Raw genomic sequence first — 15,792 nt, 5'->3', positions numbered from 1 at the left:
GTATTTCAGGCCAGTCTATGTGGAGACATCACATGCTAAAAATGTTATTGATTCATGAAGTTCTGGTCCTGGCATGTGACCATCTTCACAAGGGTTTCTGCCCAGGCCAGAAAGCAAGTTGTTGTCTGGACTGCAGAAAAAAACCAAAATGAACAAGAAAAGGACACGGAAGGTGAGTTTTCTTACCCCACACATCTGATTTGATTGAAAAGGTGTTGTAGGCCAGGCTCTCAGGAGCTGTCCATTTGATTGGGAACTTGGCCCCAGCATGGGCTGTGTAGGTATCACCAGTCATGAGTCGACTTAAACCAAAGTCAGCCACCTTCACCACGTGGTTTTCTCCAACTAAGCAGTTCCGTGCTGCCAGGTCCCTGCACAAAGGAACAAAGGAAACCACTGCAGCAGCAGCAGGGCTTTTGAAAGCAGTTTTGGGGCCCTGCTCCCCTTGATCAGGAAGTGCTCTCTGTATACAGTAGGTAGCAAGATGAGCTTTGCCCTGAACAGTGTCAGAAAATGAGTGGACTTATTCTTAGGAGCAATGAGGTAAATCTGGATTAGGATTAACTTTCTTTCATTCTCTTAATGTTTCAGTAATGGTGGCTGTTACGGTGCCATGTTTATGTATCCTGAGGATAGGATGGGCTCAGCAGCTCATCACACAGTGGTAACAGGCTTATGGCACAGCTTTTCCTCCATTTAAACAGGACTTTGGATGGGCACTGTCTGCACACAGGTGATACCAGCAGTTGGGCACAAGATTGCTATGAAAGTCCTGGGGAGAAGCTATTGCAAGACAGTACTGAAGCCAACACAGCCAATGGATAAGCCAGTGTGAATCCCAACCATGGAAGAAACCTCCCCTAAAGCTGGAATTCCCAGCCCATCATTCTGGTGGCCTGTTTATCATTGCAATCTGAATCTGTAGCAGCTCAACATGACTTCACCCACCTGTGGATGAAGTTCTTCTTCTCCAGGTACTCCATGGCAGAGGAGATCTGGGTGGCCATGTAGAGCAGCACGACAGCGCTGACCTCCTCGCGGTTACACTCGCGCAGGTAGTCCAGCAGGTTCCCGTAGGGCATGTATTCCGTCACGATGTAAAAGGGGGGCTCCAGGGTGCACACACCTGCCAGGGAGGAGCAGGCAGCATGTGAATAAAGCTTCCCTTTCGCACCACTGTTCCTGATTTAACAGCCATTGATTTTTGTACCATTGCATTTTGTACCACTGAGTGTTTTTCTGGGAAAGTGAAGACTCCCATGTACAAGACCCAGGTCAGTGCAGCCCAAACTCAGGGCTTCTGTCTGTTTTTCTCTCCATGCACCTTATGAACAGAGAGAAAGATGTCTATAAAAGCACCACTATTCCTATCTAATATTCATGAAGCAGTAGTTCTGTTCTTTGAAAGGTTACAGAACAAAAAAGGAGAATTATGAACACACAGTTTGCTTTTCTCCCTACCCTCTGCCTTCATAAAGCTGAAGACTGGCCAACTGGATGCAGGTACCTGTCAGCTGGCAAGATTTCCAGACTGAAATGTCATTCCAGAGGAATGTGAAGCACCGCCATGTGCTGGGTAAGGAATCAGCACGGTGGGACCTGCTCCTAGAGCAGCATTCTCACACATTCCTGGGATGACTCCTTGCTACAGTCACTGTACAAAGCACGTCAAGGCGGCGGAGGAGGGCAACAGGATACTCTTGTCACAGCTCTGGGATCCCCCCTGCAGCTCTTTACACATTCAGGAGTAAAGCACTGTGCATCAGAAAGAGTGAAAATGCAGCTCCCTGATGACAAAACTCTGAGTCCTGCTCCTGGAACCAGACAGGGCTGGCACACACTTCATCTGTGCCCTTTTTAAAAAATGGGTACAGAACAGTTGCCGTTAGTAAAAGCCCTCACATTCTTCACATTTTTCCTCTCATCCTAGGCTTGGCATGACAGCTCTGCTTCTGAAAGTGCCAGAAATCCAGAGGCAATTAAACACTAGTAAAGGTTTAGGGTGTCTCCTTAAGAATCTTTGTGCATGTAGATTTAACAGCTATGCAAAGTATTTAATAGTGGTCATCATATCATGCATCTGCCAGTGAGACAACAGGGCAGAGTCACGATGTAAAGCCTGTGGATTTTTTCCAGTCCTGAGTTGTTTGATCTCATGTACTTATTTGGTGATACACAGAGTTCCTCACAGCAGCAGCAATCTGGTGTCTTCTGCCTAATTATGGACTAATTTGTTCTTTTCAATGCAGCCTTTTCTGTAAATGTCTCTGATTTGAGAAGTATGGAGAATGGTATTTGTTGTGCTTCCAACAGAATTTTTCATTTCACTTTAAATTTTCTTACAATTTTTTCCTGTTCTCTCAGAAAAATAAGCCACAGAAAATGATTTTGTAAATCTGATTAACAGAGCAGAGAAGGAACCTGAACCTGATCACTGAACCCTGGAGCATGTTTAAGGCCAAGGACATAAACCAGCAGGAGGATGATATTGCAAACTTTTATGTAACAGTCGTGCCTCAACAGCAAAGTTGTCTACTAATGTAAGTGACTGTATTTGATGTTTTATTTAAAATTAAGTGTCTCTTAGCTCCAGTATTACGTAAAGTTGTCAAAAATACCACCCCATAACCTGACCTGATTCATGAAGTTATATAAATACAGAAAAGCTGCCACTGCATTTAAACCAGGCGAGTTTCTGCCAAAACGAAGACTAAGTAAGAACACAGGGAGCAAAGCATTTCACGCACCTAACAACTGCACTAGATTTGGGTGCTTGATCTCCTTCATCACAGCAGCTTCTTTCAAGAACTCTTCCACCTCCATGGTATCTTCCTAGATAGACAGAGAGGCAAAAGAAGGGAACATTTAGCTTCATGACCAAGGTCTGGTTAAAACCACACATCCTGCTGAATATAAACGATGGCATCTTTGTCTCCATTCTGCTGTTTTGGCTTTTACCAAAGCAAACTGTAACAGCCCTGAACAGGTGCCTGGCTGTCCTGCAGACCCATCTGCAGTACCCTGGCAGGGCCAGGCTTGCTCGTTTGGTAGCTGTTGTGGCTGGTGAGAGGAAGACTCTCAGGATCGCTGACTTAGCTCCCCTGTATAGCTATAAAAATTAACTTATTCAGGGGCCACTTAGAATTGCAGTTGTTAATGTTGAAACAAACAAGGTTTTGAAAAGGAAGAGAAATGGAGAAGCTGATTTTTTTCAGGAGTGGAGGACAGCTTATAGAAGGTATTTTCTACATCTTTGACTTCTTAAAGCCTCCACAGCTCCTCTAGAGGAAGGGAAGTTGGGTTTGTAACCATTTCTATTGGTCTGACTTGGACATGCAACTCCTGCTGGGCCAAAATTCCAATTTGTTTCTAAGCCACATGCACTGGTGTAAGTTTGATAGAGTCACTTTGATCTGCAAAGCTACTCCCAAGCACGGATTTTATGCAGATCAGCACACTGTTTTCTGATTTTTGTATCACGAGGTGCAGTTGGGAACATTACAATTTCCTTACTCATGTCATAAACAGGGACCAAATGAACAGTGCCCGGAATCTGAAACCTCACCTTTAACGTTTTCACAGCCACTGTGAGATTGTATTTCTTCCAGACCCCCACGTAGACCTCTCCATACTGCCCTCCCCCGAGCTTGTGCTTCATGGTGATGTCGGTGCGCTCCATCTCCCACTTGTCATGGATGGGGGACACTCCATACACGGTGGGCTTATTGCACTTGGGTGCTGGGTAATGCAGAGTTGTCACCAGGCCATCTGCCACTGTCGAGTGATGGTGCACCAGCTCTGCCAGGGTGCTGAAACGGCTTTCTGCTGTCACATAGACCTGTTAAGCAAGAAACAGGAATCTGCTTAAATGAAGGCAGCTGGAAGTTTTCAGTAACGTTGGAAAACAGGTACAAACATTCTAGTTTTTTTAAAAAAATCTGAAACCCAGGACTTTAAAATATTTGTTCTCTTCCTGTTGGGCAAATAACTATTAATCTGTGGGATTTTTACCTGCAGAAGGCAAGTACATATAAGCCTCACTTAAGAGCTGTGCTGTCTCCCTCCTCATGCTTTACAGGACTAGAAACTGGAATTCTTAGGTCTCTCAACAGAACATGCCACTACTTCATCTTGGTAAAAATGCTGACTTACCAAAGCTCTGCTGCTTCTAAGGGGATCAGTGGAAAGCTACCCCCACCTCCAACCACAGCTGCCTTGCTACCCAGCTACTTTCAACCCAGACAAGAACTGTCTGCACTTCTTCCAAAGTGCTGTTTGGGGAGTCACCACCAAACCCTTGGTACACGTGTTCTTTTATATTAATACTGGATCAGCAAAACGTGAGATTCTGCAAGGTGATATCTTCATCTCCTCTCCCCACAGCATTGTCCAGAGGTCCTTACCTTGCCATCCGAGGTGGTGTTGATCCTGTAGTGGTAAACACGTCCTTCGTACCTGAGCGAGATGGACAACTGCCCTGGGCTGCTCTCGCTTTCCCGGACCAGGAAGCTGCCATTGATGAGGCTGCTGAGCAGATACTCTGCTGCACTGCGGGACACCGGCCCGTGGTACCACGAGTGCTTCTCCAGGCTGTTCACTGGAGTGATGTAGTTGCTTGGTACCCAGCCCTGCCCATTCTTCGAACGTACCTCACTCCATTCACCATTCTGGTTGTAACCCAGGACTCGCAACTTTTCACCTGTGACCAGAAAGAAAAACACAAAATAAGCACAATGCAAGCTGTTGTGTCTTCTTGAGGGAGAAACTCAGCATCAGTTGAGCCTGGGTTTGTAGCTTAACACAAGAAATCATCTTATAATTGAACTGCTACATATAAAGTGTTCATGAAGCAAAGGCTCAGACAGAATATTAGTACAATGAGATGAACTCAAAAAGCTTCTTGTACTATAGCTTATTAGACTATGAAGACTTTCTTTTCTTGGAGGAATGAGGTTTGTTTTCTTGAAGCTGTAAATGACATATGATTTAACAGCTCTGACACACGCACTGACCAAAATCAGAAAGTGTCTGTGCAAGCTTGAGTCTTGATTCTGCCCCCAGTTGAAATTGCCAAGTTCTGTTACCATCTGTGATGTACCCACTTCCCTCTGCCCTTCCTACAGCAGATACCTCACAGGGCTGGTGATGTGGGGAGCCTGGCACAGGAGTGGGCTGGACTGTGCCTGTCCAGCAGAACTGCCCAGCAGGTGTCCCTCCAGCACCATGAGGGACGGGCTCTCTGCTTCCCACCACCGCTGCAGGGAATCACCTTCTCTAAGTGCAGTATTCCCATTCTCTAAGTGCACTATTCCCACTCCTATCCAGGCAGGGATTCCATTTCCTGATTTCTGTTGCTAGGTTTTCAAGCCCCCAGCTGCTCTGCACTCCCAGTCTTACCTTTGGTGATGCTGAGTGTGTTGTCACCACTTGCTACAAAATCGTAAAGTGCAACAAAGAGATTGGGATCGCTCTCAGTGGCTCCAAGCAGGTTCTCCTTGGAGCTCCATCTGATGGCTTCGTTCAGTGCCTGGGGCTCGACGTCGCAGCCGTAGGGGCGGTGCAGGGCCTCTGAGGAAAGGACAGGACAGGCAATCACTTTGTGTACAGTTCTAACCATGGAAGCAGGGAATAGCCTGGGTTGGAAGGGACCCACAAGGATCATCGAGTCCAACTCCTGGAGAAGGTGATTTAGCTGCTATAAGCCAAGTAGCAAGCTATTTAATATAAAATTATATTTAATATTTGTTATATTATATATACTTTTATTTATCTACATCTCTATTTAAAATTATTTAAGCCTTCATAGCTTAAAAATAGGTGCACAATTAAGAGCACTTTTTAAAATTACATGAAGTAGTGAAGGAAACCTTTCAATCACAAAATGTTATGTTTTGTCTTTATTGTTTCTGTGGTGGACACAGCCTGGATCTGAAACCAACATTACAAATACAGGTAAGACTGAATTATGACACAAATGACATGCATAAGTTGGCACAGTAACTGGTTCAGTATTAACACGAATGACAGAGATTTGTAATACATTTCAAGACTCTGTAAACAGAGGTGGAAGACTGACAGGAGCAGGGACAGAGGGCAGTACAGCTGATGCTGGGTATTTAGCAGCAGCACTTCTGTTTTGCTGTTCCAATGGACAACCGATGCAAACTCGTCACTACAAGGGAGTGGGGGCAGGAATCAGACATCTTTTAGCAATAAAAGAAAAAACTCCCTACAGTTCTTGTGATGATTAAAACTAATCTAAATCCACAGGGTTTCAGGAAGAACTGTAGTAAGAAGCAAAACTGTCAACACTTCATGCTAGTGCTATGTCAAGACCATCACTGGCTTTCTAACTCATGGAGAGGTTTTCCAGGAACATGTAGTAGAGTAAATTTCAATATTAAGACAAGAGTGATGGTGTGGTTTCATACATGGGGGCTGCTCAAGGGAACAAAAACATATGGAGGTGTAAAGTTATACGTTTATTAAAGTTATATACTTTTTCTCTGTCAGCACAGATCTAAGCCCCTGTCCCAATATCTATTTCTGAATTCTCTAGTTGAACTGAGAGAAATGTATACTGCAAAGAGATTTCATTAAATGCACTAAACATAAAAAGTTCCCTCTAAAAAAATCTGAGGCTTTCTTTGCTTTACAGTCATTGGTTTGGCCCATTTCTGATGGGCTGAGTAGTCAGGCTTGGGATGTTTTTAAGCAGACACTGCCAGAGAATGTGCGTGTGACTACACCCTCCCCCTTCTCCACAGGCCCCTGAGACTCACACTCATGAGCAAGAGCTGGTCTGTAAGGCACTTGAAAAAGGAACAAAGAGCTCAAATGCAGCACAGGACAGTAAAATTGGGAAGCCAGTGAGATACAAAACAGGAAGAAGACTGTGCCATGTAACAGGCACAGCAATATGCTAAATCTGTGTCACAGGACAGAGCTCGAGCCTGGAAAATGAGGACTATGGGAGATTTCCAGCCTATAAAGTAATTTTTAAACTGCATTGTAGGTAAGTAAGTGGTTGAGGTTTGTTCTGTTTCCATTTTAAACGTAGCTAAGTGGCTTTTGACTGTATTTCTGGTAATTATTCAGAGTTCTATTGCTTGCATAACCTGTTCGTCTTGCAATTACTTAATAAGCTAAAAGTAGCCTTCTGTCAAGGTTCTCCTAGCACAAAAAGAAGAGACTAGAGACTAAGGCACCAAAATGTCAGTTCCTTGATTGCGCTGCCTGCAGATGCAATATTTACATACATTTCTTATTCCTAACTCTCAACTGCAATTAGTTTTACAAGATATTAACCCATCAGACTGGAAGCTATCATGGAAAATAAGAAATCTCACTGCTCGGCCACCTACATTTCAGCATGGCTGCCAACATCCCACTGTATTTTCTTGGGGCTGGTTGTGTGCATACTGAGTTCCATGAAAGAACACCAGTTCCTAAATCCAGCTCTCTTTAAGGAGTAAAAAAAGGTACTTAATTACATAATACATTCCTTATGTTCCTACAGTGACTTGTGTTATGAGAGTTTCAATGCTTTAAACAAAGTTAAATGTGCTGTTTGAGAACCCTAACTTACACATCTCTGCTAGAGAGCAAACACAAAAGTAGGCAGTTTCCAAAAAATACCCAACTTTTCAGCTCCAAAATCCCTTAAGAGTGTTAATTATCTTCTTACTTTCAATTGTCTATCTGCCAACCAGTGAAACGCTTTAAACAAAAATATAACATTTATTCTAAGTCAAAGCATCCTTTAAGTTTCTTTCTCCAGCCAGAAAAGCTCACACACGGAGCAGCCAAGCCCTGCTCCACAGACAGCACGAAGTTAAGTGTTTATCCATGCACCCATGGATAGCCTGAAGCAGCCCAGGGCCAGCCCAGCTCCAGAGCTGCTGCAGGCAAGGTGAAGCCAGCAGAAATGCCAAGTTCTGTTCAGCACCAAGAGTTCTGCCCACATGGAAACGTGTGGGGCTGTGCTGGACTGGCAGTGGGGAGTCAAAGCAGATGAGGGACTCCTACCACTTTCTTGGGAATGCCTGGGAGGCTGGCACAGGTTCTTAACACCCACTTGATGTACAAAAAAGCCAGCAGAAGTTAATGTTTGATGAGAAGCTTCAATCACTTAGTTACAGTGCTTGCCTAAAAATCACATTACCTAAAAATCAACTGCTTTTAAGAGTTCACATCTCACTAACTTCCTTTACTTCCATGCTAAAGTGACTTGAATGCTTAAATAACTGTAAAGGTTACCCAACACCTAAAGGGGTTTTTACCAGGATACAAAAGTATTTCTTGCAGGCTATATTCCATAACAGCCCACACTATTCCATACAGTGTGGGATCTACGCCACCCATCACAGAAGTGAAATATGATCACAACAGAGATAACCAAAGCATGTCACCAATGGTGCCCCTCCAGCTGAACAGTTTGTGAGCTCAGTCCACACCAAAAGTCAGGAAATGAGCTAGGAAATTCCGTTTTATATCAGCTCCTTTTCAAGGCTAACCATAAATCTTATATTATCACTTTAATTTCCTATGCAATGGAAAACTTACATCACCACTTAGTGAACAAGTAATACAGTCACACAAGGAGGTTATGCTTCATCCATCTCCTTCCTTTTCTTTATTCCCACAATACAATTTGCTTCTCTCCGGATATGAAAGCTTTCCTATCCAGCCACCATGTAAGGGGTGTTTTGTCCTCCACCCTTGCTGCCAACACTCTAAACACCATTCTCTTTGGTCTCGGAGCAGGAGGTAGAATATGCTAATTTTTAAATTTCAGAGTCACATTAAGTGCTGAAGTGGTCTCTATTTCTGAAATACTGTGTAACTGCTCGTAGAAAATAAGCATTTCACTAATCCAAAAATCCCAATAAAAGCTGGCAATCTTACACCTGCCTGTGGCTGGTCTTGTACTACAAGACAAAGACAGACTTGAAAGGACCTCATCCTCCTTGGAGCACTTGGAAGAACACAGGAAAGGAACAGGACAGCATTACACCCCCGAGCATCCTACCTGTGAAGCGCGTGCTGGGCTCGGAGCCGCCCTCGCCGAGGCAGCAGAGCAGTCTGCCCTCCTTCCCATAGCTGCTGGACTGGAAAAGGACTGTCCCCACACTCATGCTGTGCTTCCCAGAGAGCCAAGAGGCTGCTTGGCACCACAAGTCCTGGGCTAAGTACAAGGGCTCCACACACAGCAGCCGCTGCTCGCAGGGCCAGGGGCCAAGGAGAAAGGAAGCGCTGCCGGGCGGGCAAAGCAGAGACTGGGAAAATCAGGCCCTGGGCTCACTGGTTATTAACTGGATGGGAGGGTGGAGCTTTCCAGGGACTGCTGAACACACAGAGGATGTGGGGACTGCACTGCAAGTTGAAACAACTTTGAGATGAGCTGGAGAGACAGAGTTTTGTTCCACTACGAGTTAGGTAACAAAGTGTTTGGGAAGAAAGCAAACAGTTTCCTTGGAGAAATTCCTTTGCACAAATTACAAAACAGATCACCCATTAAGGGGACTGCCCACATTGATTCACTTTTCCAGTCCGCATACCACTGCTGGACCACTACTTATGGGAATCAACAGGAAAGGATGTTGGTGGAAATCCACATCTTGGAGAGGTACAAACACTGAGCACATGAATGCTCTTGGATGTGTCAGGAACTCAGATACAGAAAGCAAGGCCAGTACAGTGCATCCAGTCTGAGCTGCACATTTGCTGATTTAATAACACTTGTGACAGTTTCCACAAGGGTCCCAACAAATTACCTCTCAAAACCCCCAGATTTGTTGATGAATTCTTTAAAAGCCCTGGTTTTCTAGTAGAGCTGCCTTGTGGCAGGACAGGCTCCTCCTGCCAGATGGCCATGGAAGGGTTAACAAACCAGCACTCCCCATGGCAGTCTCACACCTAAGAGGGTGGTGGGCCTGCAGAGGGGTATAAAAGGGAGCACTGAAAGGGAACTCTGTGGTTTAGGCTTTTGTAGGGGGAGAGGAATTGCTGCAGTCCAGCAAGAAAGCAGCACTTGCATGATCTGTGACCTTCACCATTCTGTGAGAGGGGCAGCTGCACCGTGAGATGATGATTCAAACCAGACTAAAGGTAAGCAAGCAGGCTTATTCTAAATGTCTGTGTTTTGTAAAGCTGTGAATGTAGAAAAAGAGTACACAGAACTGTGGAGAAGCTGTGATGATGAGGAGTTGCCTCTCCCATATTGCTTCTGACAAGAGTCATTTCCCCTGCAACCAACACCTGACATTTGTGGAAAACTAACTAGGCAAAGAATTAACTGAGGACACCTGAACACTGTTGTTCCTAAAGTTCTGACAAGGGGGTGACCTCTTTCCTTCCTCTTCCAAAACCAAGCTCAGTGAATCCTGCAGCATGCTACCCAGTGGTCAGAGGTTGAGACACCTTTACTTGAGAGCTCCTAGGCTTTCTCTCTTTTCCTCTTTGTTTTGCTTCTTGCAGTTTACTGTTCTCTCAAGCTTGCATTTGCTCCAAGTACTCTGAATTACACTGGCATTTGTACTAAGCTTAGCATATCTGTTAAGATGCAAAGAATAATCAGAATTTGTGGAGAAAGCCAGCACAGCTTCAGAAAAACATGGATGAGCTTTGTGACAACCACCCTTACCTAAAATGGTACCAGGAAAGGGCAAGCTATGTATGGATTTGTGGCTAGATTAGTCTCAGCTGTGACAGTTACTAACCTTAGCTAAAAAAACACATTTACTTCTTAGTTAAAGTGTAAGGGATGAGTAATTGGTATTTTGAACAAAGAAGGATTAGCAGGAAGTTAAGTTGGATTAATAATGTATTTAGCACATATCCCTACTTACCCCATCAATTTTAGCCTCTGTCAGAAGAGGCTGTGGCCAAAGCCTAATAGCTGGCTGGTGTGTTAAGAGCTCCCAATGGGAATCACATAGTTGCCAGCACTGGCATTATTGGTGAGAAACATTTTGGCTGTAAGTCTCCTGCAGCAGAGTAATTTTGTGCCTACACTCTTTCCAGGCACCCTCCTGAAAGTGCTCTCCAGTAGAAAGGACACAGAGTACACAGCAGTTCATAAGGTCCTGTCAAATGCACCCAGCCAGAATAAAATCAAGCGTCTTTCTGGCTTCTAGATGGGCATTCTCTCTCTTATAACTGATTTTCCTAGATAGATATTTTACACAACAGGCCATCACTTTGACACCTGCATCCACCACATCTGCATCCCGTCCCTGTGCTCTTCACAGTAAGTGCATGACATAAAATCTGAATTCTGGTACACTCAGCTTCCTCACTGGAAGAATCCACCTTTCAGGCACAGCAGTTCTTCCCAGCTCTTTACCCTATTCCCTGTGGCGCCCTTCAAAGCTGTTTCCTGAGAGTGGTTACCCTTCCTGTACAACTTAAAATCATCCATTTAGAAGCATTTTTCTAGTTCTTCCAGCAGTGGGGAAAAGTTGAATTAAAGGAAATCTTGCCGACTATGCTACTTTGTAATGTATAGTTCAGGGAGCTTCTAAAAACTTGCTATACTCTGAATTTCAATGTCTCTTAGTCAAAGAAAAGAATGTGTTAATGAAAATACAGCCCTGATATTGATTTGGTGTTGTTTGCCATAGGCCAAAGTGACTGGTTTGTCAATGGAAGGAGAGAGACAAGGAGGTTTACAGGGTAAATACTGGTTATTGCATACAGTCTTAATCTAATATATTATACAACAAAACCCACAGGGTGTAGACTTGTGTGTATTTTTTCACATAGGGACAACTCAAACACAAAGCCACCAAAATCCCTGCATATGCACATATCTCATTTTATTTTCACTCTTAAGTCCTTAAACTAAACACCAATAAATTACCTATGATGCTGTTTTACAGACAGACTCATTTTATTTGCCTGCTTTTAAGACTATCAAAGAACAAGCACTGGTCATCAACTCATGGAAAGTAGACCATCAGGTACCTAATGAGTGCTGGTATAATTGGTATTTTCCACTGCACCTTCAAAACATACATCACATTAGACCACTGGACCTTCAGATCTTTAACTGGCTTCTTAGTGGGAGGATTTCTGCCTTAATGAATACAAGGAAACAAAACAGATAACACAGCAGCAAGTGGGTTTCCTATTTTGCTGACATGATTGGAACAGTATCAAGTTCTACAGCAGCTTTGTTTCTGAAGCCAAGTCTCAGTGCTTCCTGCTAACCAAAAATACTTAAGACAAGCTACACACTGAAAAGCAACCAGTGCTGAACAGGCCAAGTTTCTGCTGTCTAATAATGTGGTAGTATTGAAGCAGACCTATGAACTTCCTTTACCCTGTAACAGACTGCAGCCTTTACCTAAATGGACCACCTAGTCTTTCTGCAGACATCCTTGTGGCCGTGCAAAACACCAGTTTGAAGGGGTCAGACAGCACACATATGGCCTTGGTAAAATGCAGGCACTAACTAAATGCCATTCCTAGGTGTTCCTCTCCTGCAAGCAACCAGACTCTTAATAATGTGGTTTGCTAGAGCCAAGCATAGACCCATAGTTAGTCCTTGGGCCTCCCACAGAGTGGGGCAAGGTTTAAGTATTGTAAACAACCCACTGAGGAAAGCCAAGAAATACAGCTCCAAGCCAAGGACTTGGGATGGGCAAGGAGTAGGTTTCTATTTATGGTACCAGGCTGGGAGAGACAGAAAGGGAGGAGATTTCAGAGTCAGTGACAAAATTGCATCATGAACAGCTCACATCATATAAAAGGAAATATTTCCAGCTGGCAGCACTGTCGTGCCTCAATTATCAAAATATATCTGACATAGATAAAAGTGATCTTTGGTTTCAGGTGAGAAATACATGGAAGAAGAGTCCTCTATATGCATCATCCCTTGCAAACAGATTTAATTTTGCAACATGATGAAGTGCTGATATGAAACAGGGGTTAAAGTGGTGTGTCTTTGCCTAGAAGAGGGGCTTCCTGGCTAGCTTAATACAAAAATCCAAAGGAAGACAAGGTTTTGGGATTTGGTGTTACTGAACCTAATTGGTAAAAGGAGAGAGAGATACTGATCTCAACTGATTTAGTTCCACCAATGTATGAAGAATTCAGGACATTGTCTGTCTACCCGAACATTACAAGGGGCTAGCTGTGTTAAGATTTTAGACAAACTGCCTGTCTTCTGTCTCCCTGGTACCAGTTATCCCCTCCCTTTGTTATTAATGCAATCACACAGAGGTGTCCCTCAGCCCATCTCTTTGCTTAGATGTCACTGACACATTTCTCCCATTACCAACAAAATGCAGTGCCTTCCTATTTCTTCCTCAACTAATTTCTGGTGAAGTAGGTTTTTGTTGCAGAATACAGTATGAAATAAATCAAGCTTAAACTCCCAAGCCTTCACTTGAAAATCTTCATTCCTTGACACAAGTTCAAGCCTGACTTCTTTAAATGGGCCTCTGGGTGAGGAACCAAAATTCAACAGCACAGCAGATAAGGAAAAAACCTTTTCCTTTCCTGAAGAGAGATTTTAATGTAATTAAAATTAAATACAAAGAGGTTCTTAGAACAAAAAACTACAAATGTAACCCTTTTGCAAAATCATGAATACTGTATCCAAGTGTTTGTTCCCTTAATTCCCAAGGATTTGCTCAGCTCCTGTAGAGGCAGTCAGCTTGGCAACAGCAAGAGTTTAGAAACAAGCAGAGACCAGAAAGTGTAAATGCTCTGTATCACATACCTCCTTCCATTGAGTACTGAAGCTCCAGTCTCTCCTCCTCTGAATGCTGCCCACAGCAGGCAGCAACTACTCCCACAGTTTCAGCTTTAGGGGAAGGAGTGCTATGAAGGGACACAGATTTCGAAGGTAACTGGGGAACTGTAGATCAAAAGTGTGTTTGACATTCTTCCTCTGTCCTGGCAAGTTCCAGTAAACCTCTCCAGTGTGAAGGGTGAGGAGGATTAGGTCACCCAGTCCTGCTCCAGGAAAGGTGGGATGGCCAAATAAACGACAGCTTACAGCAAGTCATTTAGCACTTTTTAAAATCAGTACCTTGTGAGAGAAGTTGCTTAATGGGTTTTACGCTTCACTGCAATAGAATTCCTGGGGAGTTGCTAGTACTGGCCACATCAAAGCCAGATATTATCTACTTCTAAGCAAATCAAATGGGTACTTATTTATTCACAGTGTAACACAAACACTTGAAGTGAGAGCTCTTCTGCAAAAAGGCTACTTGAGAAATCCCGCTCAGCCGATCCCTGAAGAAACCAGAAATACCCACACTCACAAAGTCTAGCTGCAGAGAGGTTTATTTTGCAGCTGTAAAGCACTAACTGATCAGACCTTTGAGCTAACATGATATAAATGTTCAAGCTGCTTTCCTAGTGACATAATTACATCTTATTAGAAACCTTACAGTATTAGGTACTCTCCTTAGACTCAGCACTTGGCTCAATGACCGCATGAAACTTTTTCTCAGCTGCCTTTTTGAAATTTATTTTTAGCCTTTTTAGTTAGAGGGAAAACTTGGGAGGAGAGGGTAGAGATTAACTCACTGACTTGTAATCTCAGGAGAGAAAGAAAATGTCAATCTAAAAGCCGAAATTTGAGTTGATATCACATCTTGAGGCCCAAGTATTTTTGCAAGTGCCTTGGACAGGCAGCACTGCTTACCTTGTGGAGGATATTTGGAGGGCAGAGCTCCCCAGGTGAGCTGGTACAGCTTCAGTTTCCAGTACATGAGTTTAATTTTTTAATGGATTCCCAAAACGCTTGTTAGCACAGACGCGATTTCTCAGTTCCATCCACCCACACCGAATATGCAGCAACTGCCAAGGCTACACAGTACTTCTGTTTTAAAAAAAAAATTCTCCAGCTAAAAATAAATCGCAAAACTCTCAACCTCATTTGTCAGCAACCAATATGCTGTTCAAACCATCGTCCACAGCCATTTTCTTCTCTTGAACAAAGAAGGGGGGGTCCTTTTCAGAATATTTAGTTCATTTGACTAAAATACCCTTGTGATCTTGCCTTCTTTGAAATACATTTGTCTTAGAAAACAAACAAGCGCTTCCTTTCCTCCAAGAAAAGCCGAGCTTTAGCATGAATACTTGCCCAAAAATTGCATGCCGTGTTGTGAACTTCAGAACCAGGGGAAACTCCTAAGGTGGAAAGCCCCTGACATCCAGCTGAGCCCTGGCTGAGGGAGGTTTAGCTGTCCTGTCCTTCTCTTTGTGGGGGGCAGCGAGAACGTCAAGTCAGAGGAACAAATCCATGGCACTAAACTTAGCTCCGGCTGCGGAACCGCTTCCCGTTGGTGAAAGCCAGACACTTGTCATTGGCTCCACCGAGCAGACAAGGGGCTCCATTCACCAGCACCGGCCCAGCAGCTGCTCAGGGACCAGGGTAACACGAGCCCCAGCCTCTCCAGAGGGAGAATACCAAGCCCAGCCACTCCAGAGGAAGAATTCCAAGCTCAGCGCTGCCACAACTTTGTAGTTTCAGGCGGTGTCACCACATTTGCTTTTCCAAATCTAACTGCAGTGTTTGGGCCTCATACATCAGAATTCAGTAGTAAGTCAAGAATGTACTCACTGAAATAATGTCTTTGGAAAATCCTTCCTGGGTTATGGCAGAATTAATAATACAGCTTTGAAGGAAAAGAAGCCACTGTAAGACAGAGCAGGTTCAGTACTCCTAGAAGTACTTAAAACTACAAAAGGTTTGACCTGCTGATGTAGAAACGAAATCAGTTTTATTACAAAGAAAGATAACAGCAAGTGAATAGACAAAATTGTGCAAAA

At 43.8% G+C, this 15,792-nt stretch overlaps 1 protein-coding gene across 5 annotated transcripts in view; it reads right to left on the bottom strand.

Moving 5' to 3' along the window:
- The window catches only part of ABL2 (ABL proto-oncogene 2, non-receptor tyrosine kinase), a 39,740-nt gene that overhangs the window by 4,712 nt on the left and 19,236 nt on the right, over window positions 1–15,792 (bottom strand). For 2 of the 5 annotated variants that reach the window (XM_068199412.1, XM_068199415.1), the window contains exons 2-7: window positions 5,398–5,568; window positions 4,404–4,699; window positions 3,566–3,838; window positions 2,748–2,832; window positions 949–1,126; window positions 187–371 (exon numbers count right to left, since the gene is read on the bottom strand). In XM_068199412.1, the coding sequence (XP_068055513.1) occupies window positions 187–371; window positions 949–1,126; window positions 2,748–2,832; window positions 3,566–3,838; window positions 4,404–4,699; window positions 5,398–5,568 (1,188 nt within the window). Of the gene's footprint in view, window positions 1–186; window positions 372–948; window positions 1,127–2,747; window positions 2,833–3,565; window positions 3,839–4,403; window positions 4,700–5,397; window positions 5,569–9,031; window positions 9,183–14,662; window positions 15,166–15,792 lie in introns of those variants that run through there. The other 3 variants (XM_068199414.1, XM_068199416.1, XM_068199413.1) reach the window with 3 other exon arrangements.

Source organism: Anomalospiza imberbis, chromosome 9 (genome assembly GCF_031753505.1).
Source record: "Anomalospiza imberbis isolate Cuckoo-Finch-1a 21T00152 chromosome 9, ASM3175350v1, whole genome shotgun sequence".
In the NCBI taxonomy this organism is placed as follows: Eukaryota; Metazoa; Chordata; class Aves; order Passeriformes; family Viduidae; genus Anomalospiza; species Anomalospiza imberbis.
The sequence above is the reverse complement of the archived record's forward strand: the minus strand, read 5'-3'. Positions and strand labels throughout refer to the sequence as shown.